The following is a 15,382-nucleotide window of genomic DNA, read 5'->3' as shown; positions in this document are numbered from 1 at the left end:
TCATCCATCTTCAGTTTAGACATTTTCTCAGAAAAAAAGACTTCCTCATTTCTTCAGATTAGATTTCCCTGTCATGGTTCCACTATATTTTGTCTCACCTTTTGAATCACTCATATTAGGCAGTATTTGTTTACTGTATATATTCCCCACTACACTAAGCAATGAGAGCAGGGACTGTGTCTGACTTATTCATTCAGCAAATACTTTGAATGTCTACTAGAGATAAGACAAAAATCTCTGTCCTCAATGGACTCATATTCTCACAAGGAGAAGTTAATAATAAACAAAAAGAAGCAGTAAAGTAAATGGTATCTTAGGTAGTGATAAATAGTATGGAGAAAATTAAAGGAGGGAAGGGGATAGAATTAAAGGGAAAAGGAGTTAGCAATTTTAAATTAGGAGGTCAGAAATAACCTCTTTTAGGTGACAGTCCAGCAAAAATCTGAGGCAAGACAAAGATATCTAGGGAAGACCATTTTGGAGAGACTTAGCAGGTATAAAGGCTCAGGGGTAAACGCCTACCTGTTTATTTGAGAAGGTATGGCAAGGAGCCCAGTGTGGTCAGATCAAAATAGAGAGAAAGTCAAGGAGCTAATGGAGGCCAGATTGTAAAGGGCCCTGTAAGGACTTTGGCTTTATGCAGAGGAAGAAAAATTTATGGTCCTGAGTGTGTGACATGATCTGACTTTGTTTCACCGAGGCAACTCTAGCTGCTGCATTGAGAAGAGGTAATTGAGGAATAAGGGCTAAAGCATAAAAACCAATAAAAGAGGTGAAATATGATGTTGATTTGGACCAGGGTGGTAACAGAAGTGGCTGGATTCTGAATGACTTTGTAGGTAGGAACAAAATAATTTGTTGACAGATTAATTTCTGTGACTATATGCTTGACACACTGTAAGAGCTCTATAATGTTGAAAGAATGAATAAATGATTCTGAAGTTCATGATCTTAACCACTGCATAGTATTTCCTTTAATAACAACCTCAGTGTAACTGCTGAATACTCAGTAAAGATAAACATACAGGAAGCCACACAGAATAGCAGAATGAACAAGTGATTTAAAGGCATAAGAACTGGGGCTTTAATAAGAAAAAAATGTGCAATCTTGTGTATATTAGCCAATTTTTCTGGTTTCTAGCATCTGTAAGATGTGATCATATCTATTTCATAACATCTATTTCATAACAACATAGAGAAGATAAAATAATATCCATATGAGTAACATGCATTAAAAATTATAAAGCACTGTACAAATCTCAGCTTGTGTTGAAGATCTGGCTTCCAACAAGAAAACAGTCTTCACTCTTGACTCCAAAATCACTTGATCTATCTTTGCATAAAATTACTTATCCGCCAGTGCCTTTGCTATATACAGGTACCAGAGCTAGGTAGGAGAGAGTTAATTCCAAGGTAAAGATCATTATTTAAAAATTCCTCAGCTTTCTCTGTTCTGGGTCAGATCACATTGATTCCTTACATTTTTCATCATGTTCTATTTTCTAGCACTTTGAAGCTTCCTTTCAAGGATTATCATGAAAATGTAATACCCTTCCAACATTACATATTATTTTTCTAATAGAATCTCAGGTCTTATATTATAATTGATTTATCTACCTATGCCATAATCCTCAATTAATCTGAATATGACTGTCTTACATCACATTTGAGTCAAATAACTGTAGTCATTACTATTATTTAAAAATTATGTAAAGTCTTGAGTTTGTTACAGCTTATCCTTTAAACAAAAATTTTCCAAACCTTAGAGTTGAAATATGATGGTACTTGGTGTCCTGGATCATCTCTGCCTTTGTCACTTTTCTGTGAAGATTTAATAAAACCAGGTGGTAATGCAGGACCTATTATAGGCCTGAAAAATAAAATGCACCTTTATCATTTTCCCCTGACTTTAAAAAGCAGTTGTCAGAATAAAATTCACAAAAATGATAAAAAGCCAGAAAATAGAGGCCTGGTGCACGACATTCATGCACTGGGGCGGGGGGGGGGGGGGGTGTTACCTCAGCCCGACCTGCACCTCTCAAATCTGGGAGCCCTCAGGGGAGTCCTCTCCATCTGAGAGTTCCTGTCTGTCTTTGCAATCATATGAGTGAATTGTCTGAGACCCCAACTCAGTTTGGTTTGTTGCTCACAGAATAATAGAGGCATTTTTTTTTTCTTTGCTTCATTGGTGGAGATTTCCTGGAAGTTTTAGGATATCTTCCCTTTAATTTTTCCTAGACACTCTGATTTTACTTATGTCTCTGACCTTTGCTTTCCCTCCATCCCCGACTTCAACAGTAACTTGCTCCAGGCTCACTTTGCTCTAGTGTCTAGGACAGTGATGGCGAATCTTTTGAGCTCGGCGTGTCAGCATTTTGAAAAACCCTAACTTAACTCTGGTGCCGTGTCACATATAGAAATTTTTTGATATCTGCAACCATAGTAAAACAAAGACTTATATTTTTGATATTTATTTTATATATTAAAATGCCATTTAACAAAGAAAAATCAACCAAAAAAATGAGTTCGCGTGTCACCTCTGACACGTGTGTCATAGGTTCACCATCACTGGTCTAGGAGATCCGTCTGCCACCAGAACTACGATTCCCAGCATTCCTGGTGCTCCCCGCGCTCTGGTCTTCTGCTTCCAGTCCTGGGGCTGCCACCAAAACAACTATTCCCAGAAATCCTGGTGCTCCCCGCGATCTTGGTTTTCCCTTTCTGCTCTGTCTCTGTCCCATGGCCTCCCACTCTGCCAAGCTCTCACTCTCTGCTCTCACTCTGGCGGCTTGGGGAGCCAATTTCCCCAAGCCGCTCCACTCTCCACCGGCTGTCCCACTCTGCTCTCGCCTGGCACCTGTGTATACAAATTAACCCGCCATCTGTGTTGGGTGAATCTGCATACTCACTTCTGATTGGCTGGTGAGCATAGCAGAGGGATGATAAATTTACATGTTTCTCTTTTATTATATAGGATATTTTTATTTATAATTTAGTATTTTCCCACTTAATATAAAAAATCTAATTTTTGGATTTTTATTTCTATTTGTTAGTCAATGGTTAGATACCAAATCTGTAATTCTCAATCTTTATGGCAGTGGCATATACCCACTTCCTAAAAGAACTATCTATACAGTGGGGCCTTGACTTACGAGTTTAATTTGTTCCATGACGGAGCTCCTAACTCAAATTACTCGTATGTCAAATCAATTTTCACCATTACAATGAATTGAATGCTGGGCTGATGTTGTGGCGTTCACTGTGATGTTCGCTGCGCCAACTAGCGGTCGGGTATCTGAAGCTGGCTTGTAACCCGAATTTTAGCTCGCAACTCAAAGCAAAAAATCGGCCGAGAGATGGCTCATATCTCGAAAAACTCATTAGTCGGGACACTCGTAAGTCAAGGCCCCACTGTATAGGTATACTAGAAGCCCGTTGCAGGAAGATTCCTGCAAGAATAGGGCTTCACTCCCGTCTCTGCCATTCCTACCCCACCCTTCTCTGCCGCTGCTATCCAGCCCATTTCTGCCGCTGCTACCACGCCCCTCTCTGGGGCTGCTACCCCACCCGTCTCTGCCGCTTCTCTCCTGCCCGTCTCCGCTACCTCGGCTCTGTTGCTTGGCTTCCTTTTACGGTGTCTTCAGTCTTCGCTCCCATCCGGTATATGCAAATTAGCCACCATCTTGGTTGGTGGTTAATTTGCATATCACGCTGATTAGCCAATAGGAGGCGTAGTGAAGGTATGGTCAATTACCATGTTCGTCTATTATTAGATAGGATAATAGCCTAAGCCAGTGGTCGGCAAACTGCGGCTCGGCAAACTGTGGCTCGAGAGCCACATGTGGCTCTTTGTCCCCTTCAGTGTGGCTCTTCCACAAAATACCAACTTCTGTGCATGGGCCACGAAGTTTCAATTGCACTGTACATGCGTGCCTGCACGTGGTATTTTGCACTTCTGTGCATGTGGCTCATGAGCTGTGGTTTGCCGACCACGGGCCTAAGCGACTGGCTGACCAGCCAATAGCTATGTCGCGCACTGACCACCAAGGGTCAGCTGCTCAACGCAGGAACTGCCAAGCTGAGGTCACTTGGCAGTGGTGGTTGTCGGTTCTTGGGTAATGCACCTGGAATCAGAGAGGAGGGAGTCCGATTCCGATTCTGGGGTGCGTCACCTGAGAACTGCCCTCTCACAATCTGGGACCCCTCAGGGTATGTGGGAGAGCCGGTTTTGGCCTGATCCCCACAGGCTAGGCCCAGGGACCCCACTGGTGCACCGGGCCTCTAGTTTTAAATAAAAATGGTAATTAAAAAGAGTTGTTATTATGGACTAAAGCTTATGAGGATGTTTTTCTATTTTGTGCCTTGGTTTTCAGTTTTAATATTCACTGTCCACTGAAAAATACATTAGGAGCATTGTAATTATAGTCCAAACTTCTGAAGTATAAACTGAGTTTGAAGGACATGTATAGCACATGCACACAACGGATGTTAGTAACTTAGGTTACACGTATCAAAAATCTAAGCCTTGTCCTCACTAATCTAAAAATGATGTGAAGTGTACAGAAAAGAGTGCATTTGAGAAAAAGGAAAAGGTGCTGTGCTGACCACATTTCAACCAGTGTAACTGTTTCCGTAAAGTAACTTTGCCAGATATGAGTCACTCCATTTTCTAGGTGAGCAAAATAACGCTCGAAGGCAACACACACTAATAGGTGGCAGAGCTGAAGTTTGAACCCTGAACCACTTAATGAAAAGTTCATTTTCTTTTAAACTGAGGGAACAACCATCAGTCCAGAAGGGAGAACTGCCTAACTTCTGGGTCTTAAAAAGAGAATACTTTGTATAGAGGAAAAATAAAAGACATTTTCTACTCTTGTTCATACTTTCAAGTTTCTTTATCCTTTCTTTCATACCAATGTCTTTTTCCAGAGATGTCACTGAGCCATTATTACCAAACAAGATGGTGAAGTCCTAAGCTGAATTTTCCAGGTTGCACTGTGCTCAATGAGAGCCTCCCAGACAAGCTCCCTGGCAGAGGAAAAACAGTACTGACAATCAGGTCTGGGTTCTGACCCTAGCCATTCATAACCTCTTGTCTTGGTTCATAAAACCTCTTTGAGCCAAAACAATTTTGTATATAAAAAACAGGGAAGTTTGGCACTGTTAGAAAGACCAAATTAGTTATCAAAAGATATAAGGAAGTACTCCATGGATTTTTTTCTGAGTACAATTATTAGCAATTAAGGCTTAATTCTATGGCCTCAGGAAATTTGTAAAGATAAAATTACTGGTATATGAAATCTTAAAATATAGAATAAGAATATAATCATGACATATTATGGCTGTATAAAAGGTTTCTGCCTACATTATATGCTACCACCTATTTATTTTATTTTATTTTTATTTTTATTTTTATTTTTCTGTGTCAGGCCGTCAACCATCCAGGCGCCCACGGCCAGGACGCTGGGCGTAGGCGAGCCTCTCTGCTCTCTGCCACCTAATGACGCAGGCACGACACGGCAGCCATACCTGCAACGCCTCTAGGGGCAGTCACCTATTTATTTTACACATGTATTTTATTACTGCCAAAATATAATTCTCAAAAAAGATACTGCTATACATCTAATAATTTATTTTCCTAAAAGAAATATTGTATTCTCAGCAAATTTTCTGTAACAGGCCAGATAAGATATTTTAGGCTTTGAGGGCCACATTTGGGTCTCGGCTGTATATTTGTGTTTGTTTTTTAATGGCTCTTCAAAGATCATTCTTAGCTTGGGGGCCATCCAAAAACAGACAGTAGATTGTCTATCCCTGTATTTCTGAAAACAAGGAGCTGACAAATGTGATGATAAACTCTGAATATAATATGTACAACAGGCTTTTTTTTAACTTGCTCTTATATTGGTTTATAGTATTATGAATTATAAACAATTTGGTGTGTGATTTCATATTTAGTATTTCAAAATTTTGCAATTCCAAGAAGACAGGAATCAATACTTACTATGCGCTTACTCTGTGCCAGGCACCATATAAGATACACACACGTGTGTGTGTGTATATATACATGTGAAATGAAAAAGTCTGGGTTAGAAGTCAAATACCAGGATTCTAGGCCCCAGGGCTACCACTTACTGTGTGTGCAACCTTATCTATTTACAAAAAGGGGAAAGAAGGATAATGTTCCACTCAGCCTACCACAAAACACTTGTGTATCAAATAAGAGATGAGGAGGTTCTATAAACTATGAAAGTGTCATAAACATGTAAATAATTATAGAAAATTTTATTATAATTATTTAAAAGATTACTTAAAAGTTTGTTTAAATAATTATTTGCATTATATGAATTTCAAATGTTATAAAAACATGTAAGTAAAAAACAATCACAGAAAACTCTTTAATGAACTACCATGCTCCAGTTAAAATATTTAGAAAAGACTGGCCTGAAATATTATGCATTATCACCTTGGAGGAGAATCGTCCTGCTTTTTAAATCCAGGAGGAAGGGCTGGTCCAAAAAATCCTTCATCATCAAAATCATCATCATCTTGATTTCTCCTCTGTTTTCTGGAAACATAGTAGTGTAACTTTATGCATATGTCAAACATTTTTTTTCACAAGAATTTTAGTTTTTAACTTCAAATAGTTGTATAAATACTGAAAAAATTAATCTTGCCAAATTAAAAAAACCCACACACACAAATACCACAGTAAGTCGTCTACTAATCTTTTCCTGGAATTTATTTTTGGCCTAAAAGGGTTAAGAAATTGGTTACTTTTTTACAGCACTAACATATCAATTTCCTATATTTTCTGTGGTGTTAAAGATTCCACTCACAAAATTTCAAATAGTCTGTTTGCTAGATGTTTCTGAGCAATGAGTTTATGACTTTAGCTTTTAATCTCATTTAAGGAAAAGTTTTATGCTGCTATTTCTGTCTCATACATTGCATAGGTAATTTTAAAAGAATAAATCCTATGGTTTATTTAGAATATTTAGTCACTTTAATAACACCTTAAAGACAAATTCTATAAGAATTTTATTGAAATTCTAGGTATCTCCACATCTATATAGAAAAATAAAAAAATGGGACTACTATTTTAGTACTACTAAAATAAATTTCTTTGTAAAAGGTATAGTTCATGAGAAAATGCCACATGAAATGATCTCTTCCTGTGTTGTATAAATGCAGATGTGCTATCCCCCTTACTAGCTATCTGTTCCAGCCAATGTATATTAGGTTTGAAGCTTGGATTAAGAAAGTGACTGACCTTGCAGGTGGACCAGTGTCATCTTCTTCAGATTCTTGGTTTCCTTCTCCGTACAAAGAATTACTGTCCTCATCGCTGTCTGATGACTCTGAACTACTGCTCTTATAATTAGGGGGTAGAGCTGGTCCTGCAACTAAAGATTTCTCGTGTATGTCATAACTAGCCACAACTGTTCCAATGAAGCCCCAGCTGACATTCTATAAGTTCTTTTCTGAATTCATAGCATTGGCTGGCTATCTTTTATTATGGACTTTAATCTTATTTGCTCCTGTTTTTTTGTACAAGAAGAAATAAAAGGCATCCAAATTAGAGAGGAAGAAGTAAAACTGTCATTATTTGCAGGTGACATGATATTGTATATACAGAACCCTAAAGATTCCACCAAAAACCTATTAGAACTGAATTCAGTAAAGTAGAATACAAAATATTTAAAAAATCAGTTGTATTTTTGTACACCAATAATAAACTATCAGAAAACAATCCCATTTTCAATTGCTTCAAAAAGAATAAAATACCTGTGAATAAATTAACCAAGGATGTAGACCTGTACTCGAAAAATTATAAGATACTGAAAAAAGAAATGGGAGAAGATACAGATAAGTGGAAGCATACACCGTGTTCATGGATAGGTATCCTTACTTCTCAAAGCAATCTATAAATTCAATGAATTCCTATCAAGATATCAACGGTGTACGCCACAGAACTAGAAAAAATATTCCAAAACCTTATATGGAAACACAAAAGACCCCAAATAGCCTTAGCAATCCTGAGAAAGAACAAAGATGGAGGAATCACACTCCCTGATATCAACTATACTACAAAGCCATAGTAATCAAAACAGCATGGTAGTGGCATAAAAACAGACATATAGATAAGTGGAACAAAATAGAGCCCAGAAATAAACCCACGCCTTTATAATCAATTAATATTTGACAAAAGAGGCAAAAACATACAATGGGGTAAAGATAGTCTATTCAATAAATGGTGTTGGAAATACTGGACAGATACGTGCAAAAAAATGAAACTAGACCATTTTTTGACACCATACCCAAGAATACATTCGAAATGGCCTACAGACTTAAAACCATAAAAATCCTAGAAGAAAGGATAGGCAGTAAAATCTCAGACATTCCTTATAGCAATATTTCTTCTGATATATCTCCTCGGGCAAAAAAACAAAAGGAAAAATAAACAAATGGGACTACATCAAACTAAAAAGTTTTGCACAGCAAAGGAAACCATCAACAACATGAAATGACAACCCACTGAAAGGGAGAATATATTCATTGATATATCTGATTAGTACTTAATATCCAAAATTTATAAGGAACTTACTTAACACCAAAAATCCCCCAAACAATCTAATTAAGAAATGGGCAAAGGCCCTGACCAGTTTGGCTCAGTAGCTAGAGCGTCGGCCTGTGGACTGAAGAGTCCCAGGTTCGATTCTGGTCAAGGTTATGTACCTTGGTTGCAGGCATATCCCCAGTAGGGGGTGTGCAGGAGGCAGCTGATGGATGTTTCTCTCTCATGGATGTTTCTAACTCTCTATCCCTCTCCCTTCCTCTCTGTAAAAAAATCAATAAAACATATTAAAAAAAAAAAAAAGAAAGAAATGGGCAAAGGACCAGAATAGACACTTCTCCAAAGAGAACATACAGATGGCCAAAAGGTATATGAAAAGATGCTCAGTGTCACTAATCATCAGAGAAATGCAAATTAAAACCACAATGGGATATCACCTACACTTGTCAAAATGGCTATCGTCAATACATCAACAAACAACAAATGTTAGCAATGATGGGAAGAAAAGGGAACTGTTGTGCACTGTTGATAGGAATGCAGACTGGTGCAGTCACTGTGGAAAGCAGTATGGAGTTACCTCAAAAAATTAAAAATGGAATTGCCATATGGCCCAGTGATTCCACTTCCAGAAATTTATCCAAAGAAACCCAAAACACTAATTTGAAATAATACTATCTATGCACCCCTATGTTCATTGCAGCATTATTTACAGTAGCCAAGATTTGGAAGCAGTGCAAGTGTCCATCAGAAGATGAGTGCATAAAAAAACCGTGGTACATTTACACAGTGGAATACTACTTGGCCGACAAAAAGAAAATCTTACCCTTTGCCACAGCATGGATAGACCTGGAGAACATTGTGCTAAATGAAATAAGACAGAGAAAGACAGGTACCATATGATTTCACTCAATGTAGAATCTAATAAACAAAATGAACCAACAAGGAAAATAGTGACAGAGTCATAGAGAGCAGGCTGACATCTATGGGGGGTTAGGTGGGGTTGCAGGGCTGGGTGAAGGGATTGACCAAAAAAGAAAAAAAAAAAAGAGAGAGAAAAATCATGGGCACAGACAACAGTGTAGTGATTGCTGGGGGGAGGTGTGGAAGGGTATAGGGAGGATAAATGGTGATGGGAAGAGACTTGACTTGGGGTGTTGAACGCACAATGTAGTGTACAGATGATGGGTGGTAGAACTGTGCACCTGAAATCTGTGATATTTAGTTAACCAGTATCACCCCAATAAATTCAATAAAATTTAAATTAAATTGAAAACCAGAGTATATGAAAATTAAGAACTTATGTTCATCATAATATACTAATGAGAGATCAAAAACTCATAGAATTAGAGAAAATATTTGCAGCACACATCTCTGAAAAAAGATTCATGCTGAAAAATGACTTTTGTCCAGACTATATAAAGAACTCTACAAACCAGTAAGAAAAGGGACAACTCAAAGAAAAAGTGAGCAAAAGACTTGACACATATCCAAATGACAAAACAAAAAACAAACAAAACAAAAACAAAAAACCAAACCCATGAAAAGGTGATCAACTTTACTGTCACCAGAGCACAGGACCACCAGAGAACACCGGAGCCCTCACTGTTATCTTGTTGCGTACCATCTTTATGTACTACAAATTTTAGGTGACTATCTTGTACACATCAATGTAAAAGTGTTTCTTCACTTTGCTTTTTATTTAATCCTAGAGATTTCCCCGCTTTGCTTTCCACTTCCCTTAATCTACCACCAGTGGATTTCATGTACCTTCCTTACTTTTTCCCCTTTGATACTAAATACATAAAAAGAACTGCAAAACTGCCATTCTTTTGAGCATTTTCTCAACCCGTTCAGATCTTTATTCGGGGCATGTCCACAAAGATTTGGCTTAAATAGCCCCGCCGCTGTGGCTCAGTGGTTGAGCCTCGACCCCATGAACTGGGAGATCACGGGTCAGATCCCTGGGCTCGGTCTCCAGTGGGGGACGTGCAGGAGGCAGCCGATCAATGACCTCTCTCGTCATTGATGTTTCTAATCTCTGTATCCCGCTCCCTTCCTCTCTCTGAAATCAATAAAAATATCGATTTCCACAAAACTTTTCTATAAGTTTGGACACGTTCTTTCCTCGACAGCAAGAATAATCTCTAATTTACACAGTTGCTACGAGGATTAACGGACTGAATGTGCATTGATAGTTTCGCAAAGCGTCCAGCCATTTAACGCTCAGTGGGAACACATCACTATTATAATAACTACCAGATCGAAACTCGTTTCCGAGGCCCCCACGCCTCCTTCCCCCACTGGTACGGCTTGGGAAGCAAAGTTAGCTCGGGTCGCCCACACCCCTCTCCCCACTTCCCCGCTCTCCAGGCCTGACTGGCACTCAGACCGCTGGGCGGGCAGGGAAGGGCCGGGGGGGCCTGGCCGGCGGGGCGCGCCGCAGCTTACCGGGGCTGGGGTCCCGCTCCTCGTCCCCCGCTGCCCCGAGGGCCTTGAAGCCGGGCGGCAGTGCCGGCCCGATCAGATCCCTCGCCATGCGCGGTGGCCGGTACTGATCCCGCTGGCAAGTCTATATACACGGAGTCAAGCCTTCCTCCTAACCAGCCTGCGATCCTTCGCAGATGCAGGAAGTTTTCCCGGCGCGGACCGATGACGTTTCAGCTTGTGGTTGGCTGAGCCGCGTAACTCGCGATGGCGGAAGTGACGTGCGGCCGGCGCCAATTCGCACGCCGAGCTCCCAGACTGAAGGTGGCATGGCTGAGCCGGCTAGCGGGTTCGTGACTCCCGCGGGGTGGTTTTCGGCCCCGGAGCGGATCCCCACGTTGGGGCCTCTGAGCGACCCGGTCCCGCTGCAGCACAAGTGGATGCTCTGGGCCATGTTGCCGCCGCCGCCGCCGCCGTCGTCGCCGCCTCCCGCCGCGGGGTCGGAGCCTGGCTCGGATACGCAGCCCCCCACGGACACCGTGGCGCCTCCGCGCTTCGACGCCCCGGTTCTTCCCGGGACCCAGACCCTCTTCGACACCCAGTCCCGCCTTGATGCTCAGCCTCAGATCAGCGGCCAGCCTTCCTGGAATTTCCAGGCTTCGACATCTTGGCACTGGAGACCGCCTCCTAGCAGTTTCCCTCCGCATCAGACGTCCCACCACACCCCAGGTAGGCTGCTGCTCCCCCCGTGCCACCCCCTGCCTTTCCCCTCCTCCCCTTCTTCCCTCTTCACTTTTTCTGCCTTCCCCGCCCCTTCTGATTTTGCGCTGCACTCGTGGGAGTCTGATCACTCACGTCTCACAATTGGTCCGACAGGAATGTTTTCATTCAATTGAGCGGTTGGTTATGGAGTTCCAACTATGTATCGGGAACTGGGAATGTGGTAGGAAACATCTGGTGTAGGGAAACAGACAAAATGAAGGTGTGTTTGAAGGCAGTGAGTGCTACGGAGGGAGGTAAAGAAAAGACGGATAGGTAGTGCAGTTTTAAGTGTCAGTCCTAAGGAAGGTGACATTTGTGAAAAGACGTCAAGGAGGCGAAAGATCAGACCCGGGGGAACTTCTGGGGGAATAGGGATACAGGTGGGACGAACAGCAACTGCAAAGGCCTCGAGGCAGGAGCTGTACAGATCCGTGTGTCTAAAGAGGAATGAGCCTGTAGAAAATTGCGGGATAGGGCAGACCTGTGAGGGCTTTGTAGTTGATGGGACTTGGATTTTTACTGTTGTGATATGGATAGTGCAAAGGAGTGACATGATTTGATATATATATTTTTAAAAAATATATATTTTATTGATTTTTTACAGAGAGGAAGGGAGAGAGATAGAGAGTTAGAAACATTGATGAGAGAGAAACATCGATCAGCTGCCTCCTGCACATCTCCTACTGGGGATGTGCCCACAACCCAGGCACATGCCCTTGACCGGAATCGAACCCGGGACCCTTCAGTCCGCAGGCCAAGGCTCTATCCACTGAGCCAAACCGGTTTCGGCTGATCTATATTTTTAAAGGATTAATGTGACTACCAATAGGAATCGAATGAAAGGGAGGCCAGTTAGGAAGTTATTGCAGTTTTCCAGGTGAGAGATATTGGGGACTTGGACCAGGGTGGGGCTTAGGGTGGGGCTCAGGAGGTGATTCTAGATATATTTTGAAGGTAGAGTAGGACCAAAACCATTTGCTGTAGGTAAAGAGATACGAATAACTTAATAGTTTTTTTGCCAAGCAACTAGAGAGGATGTGGATAGAGCAGATTTGGAGAGCAGACCAGGAGTGAGTTAGAAATATGTGTGTCAAGTAGAGATGTTGAATAGGCTGTTAGCTATTTAGTACTTTCAGGGGAGATTTGTGGCTGGAGTTGTAAGTTTAGGTGTCATCAGCATACAGATCATATTTAAAGACATGATATTGTTCACTATTCTCCAACTCTGCATACACTTCCTTTTACATTACACTGAATCTAAATCAGTGTTTATTCTGTGCCAAATGCTAGGAATATCAATGTGCCTAAGGCAGTCCTAAGTCAGGTGAGATGGTTCATAAATGTAAATCACAATACGGTGTGACTGGTGATAGAGGCATATAAAAGGTGATTTCTGAGTGTTGAGGCTTTGGGAACAGCTTTTGGAAGAAATGTCTTGGGAGATGTTTAGGAAGAGATACTTTTAAGGCAGAGGCAAAGAGGTGTCAGTACAAAGAGAGTTCTGAAGATTACAGTGTTCTAGTGTGACTGAGGCAGGGAATGTGGGAGGTATGGGGAAAGAGTGAGAAAATATGCCAGGATCTCATGAAGGCCTCTAGGAAGCCATGTGCAGATTTTGAGTAGAGTTGTGATGATTGGAGGATTATTTTTTGTGGTGTCAATGTGCAGGGTCTGTTCGAAGAAACTGGCAAACAGTTTGGGAGGCTGTTACAGTAATCTGGGTGAAAGATCAGGGCTTCAGAGTTGAGTCATGGCAATAGGGAAGGGAAAGAATTTAGGAGAAAAAGTATTTCACGAGGTTGTTTTCTGGTGTAAAATTGATGTTGAAAGAGCTGTAAAAGGGTTTTTACTGATTACATTTCTAATGTTTGAAATAACTACATTATTGCACATAATGTTTGAAATAATCTGAATTTTATCAGATTAGCTTGCCCATTGCTTAGATGCCTAAAGCATTTATGGACACTTAATCTTGCCACCATGTATTAATTGGAAAAATGTTTATTTGATAGACTAGTCTTAATCTTTGATAATTTGTTCAAACTACTATTCTTAGAAGGTGCAGTTTACCATTTTTTAACTCAAGTATTTGTGACATGCTACAGCAAATACAATTTTAAATAATTGTTTCATTGCAAACATTTATGGATCTCTTTTTGTTTTTCAGTTAAACATTCTTATTTTCCACAACAATATGATGCAGAGTTTACTGACTTCAACTTCCCTCCCAGTAGAAAACATAAAAAAAAGGTATTTTTTAAAATGTTCTTGAATGTAACACTGGTCCCTATGTTACTCTTCTATATCTGTGCTTCTATCATAACTCTCTTAGTGTTTTGCACCCATTATTGACACAGTGGAGCTTTGCTATAATAAGATCTTTAAGGATCTTAGCTTAAGTAAAAATTTCAAGTGAAATCTTTTTGAGAAATAAATGAAAAAATTATAGATAAAGGAAACATTGAATTCATTTTATTATAGTGTCAGGAGTATTATTGAGAATTAGGATTATAGATAAATGTAAATGTTATTAAACCTCAATGAAGTAAAACATATATAAATTACATATGAATATTACTAGAAGATTGGTAGGGGTGATGGAATTAAAAATCTTTTGAATGTTTTTTAAGGAGGAACAACTCTTGGTTATGTTCAGAAACCAAGTTTTAAAATGGGCTTGCTTTATTCTGATGTTTACAATCTGGCCTTTCAACTTCTAAAGTATATAAATAATGTTATTAGTTGAATAAGATTCTTTATTTTGGCATGAAAATATGTAGCTAATATTAACAAAATATTGTGAAAAACTGTACTATACTTATTAACATCTCAACATGAAATATTTCCTATAGAGTTTCTCATTGTAATTTTTTGTTTTATATTTAGGCATAAAATAGAAAAATTGGTATAAAAAATAACTAATCTTTACCTAAATAATTCTTTTTTCCCCTAGTGTAGTTTTAAACATATATGATTTTTTTTCCAAAAGATGAAATGCTGTTTTTTTTACACTAAATACTTATTTCTAGATCATCTTGATATATGCTCTATTAAGTCTTAATTAGGTTACCACTTTGTAAGCTATTCACTTTTTCTTATTGATTTCAGAGAGGAAGAGAGAGGGAGAGAGAGATAGAAACATCAATGATGAGAGAGAATCATTGATTGGCTGCCTCCTGCATGCCCCCTACTGGGGATCGAGCCCACAACCCAGGCATGTGCCCTTGACCAGAATCAAACCTGGGACCCTTCTATCCACAGGCCGACGCTCTATCCACTGAGCCAAACCAGCTAAGGCTATTCACTGTTTATATTAGCTCTACTCAGATTTAAATTTTTTGTTGTGCCTGACTTGTCCTAATATCTTTGCTTAAAAGAAAAGAAACAGCATTATCCCTTTATTAGTAATACTAGAGGCCCGGTGCACAAAAATTTGTGCACTCGGGGGGGAGAGGGGGTCCCTCAGCCCATCCTGTGCCCTCTCGCAGTCTGGGACCCCTCAGGATATAATGACCTGCTGGCTTAGGCCTGCTCCCGGGTGGCAGAGGGCAGGCCCAATCCCTAGGTGCAGCCCCTGGTCGGGCTCAGAGCAGGGCCGATTGGGGAGTTGGGGCGCCG

General features: G+C 40.3%; 2 protein-coding genes and 1 non-coding gene across 6 annotated transcripts in view; 1 reads left to right on the top strand and 2 right to left on the bottom strand.

The window, feature by feature from the left end:
- GPALPP1 (GPALPP motifs containing 1) overlaps window positions 1–11,208 on the bottom strand; it is a 35,502-nt gene extending 24,294 nt beyond the window's left edge. For all 4 annotated transcript variants that reach the window (XM_070409039.1, XM_070409038.1, XM_070409037.1 and 1 more), the window contains exons 1-4: window positions 11,027–11,208; window positions 7,274–7,406; window positions 6,467–6,568; window positions 1,762–1,870 (exon numbers count right to left, since the gene is read on the bottom strand). In XM_070409039.1, coding sequence (XP_070265140.1) covers window positions 1,762–1,870; window positions 6,467–6,568; window positions 7,274–7,406; window positions 11,027–11,114 — 432 coding nt within the window. In that variant the 5' untranslated portion in view covers window positions 11,115–11,208. The remainder of the gene's footprint in view (window positions 1–1,761; window positions 1,871–6,466; window positions 6,569–7,273; window positions 7,407–11,026) is intronic.
- Window positions 5,422–5,551, bottom strand: LOC139007910 (small nucleolar RNA SNORA17). The gene has a single exon (XR_011471037.1). It is a non-coding gene; the product is annotated as a small nucleolar RNA SNORA17 (small nucleolar RNA).
- A 112-nt stretch (window positions 11,209–11,320) lies between the features above and the next one.
- Window positions 11,321–15,382, top strand: part of NUFIP1 (nuclear FMR1 interacting protein 1) — a 51,125-nt gene continuing 47,063 nt past the window's right edge. The window contains exons 1-2 of the mRNA XM_070409036.1: window positions 11,321–11,731; window positions 13,932–14,014. Of these exons, the coding sequence (XP_070265137.1) occupies window positions 11,332–11,731; window positions 13,932–14,014 (483 nt within the window). The 5' untranslated portion in view covers window positions 11,321–11,331. The remainder of the gene's footprint in view (window positions 11,732–13,931; window positions 14,015–15,382) is intronic.

This window comes from Myotis yumanensis, unplaced genomic scaffold (genome assembly GCF_028538775.1).
Source record: "Myotis yumanensis isolate MYYU_CA2020_CCGP unplaced genomic scaffold, mMyoYum1.0.hap1 SCAF_3, whole genome shotgun sequence".
NCBI lineage: Eukaryota > Metazoa > Chordata > Mammalia > Chiroptera > Vespertilionidae > Myotis > Myotis yumanensis.
The sequence above is the reverse complement of the archived record's forward strand: the minus strand, read 5'-3'. Positions and strand labels throughout refer to the sequence as shown.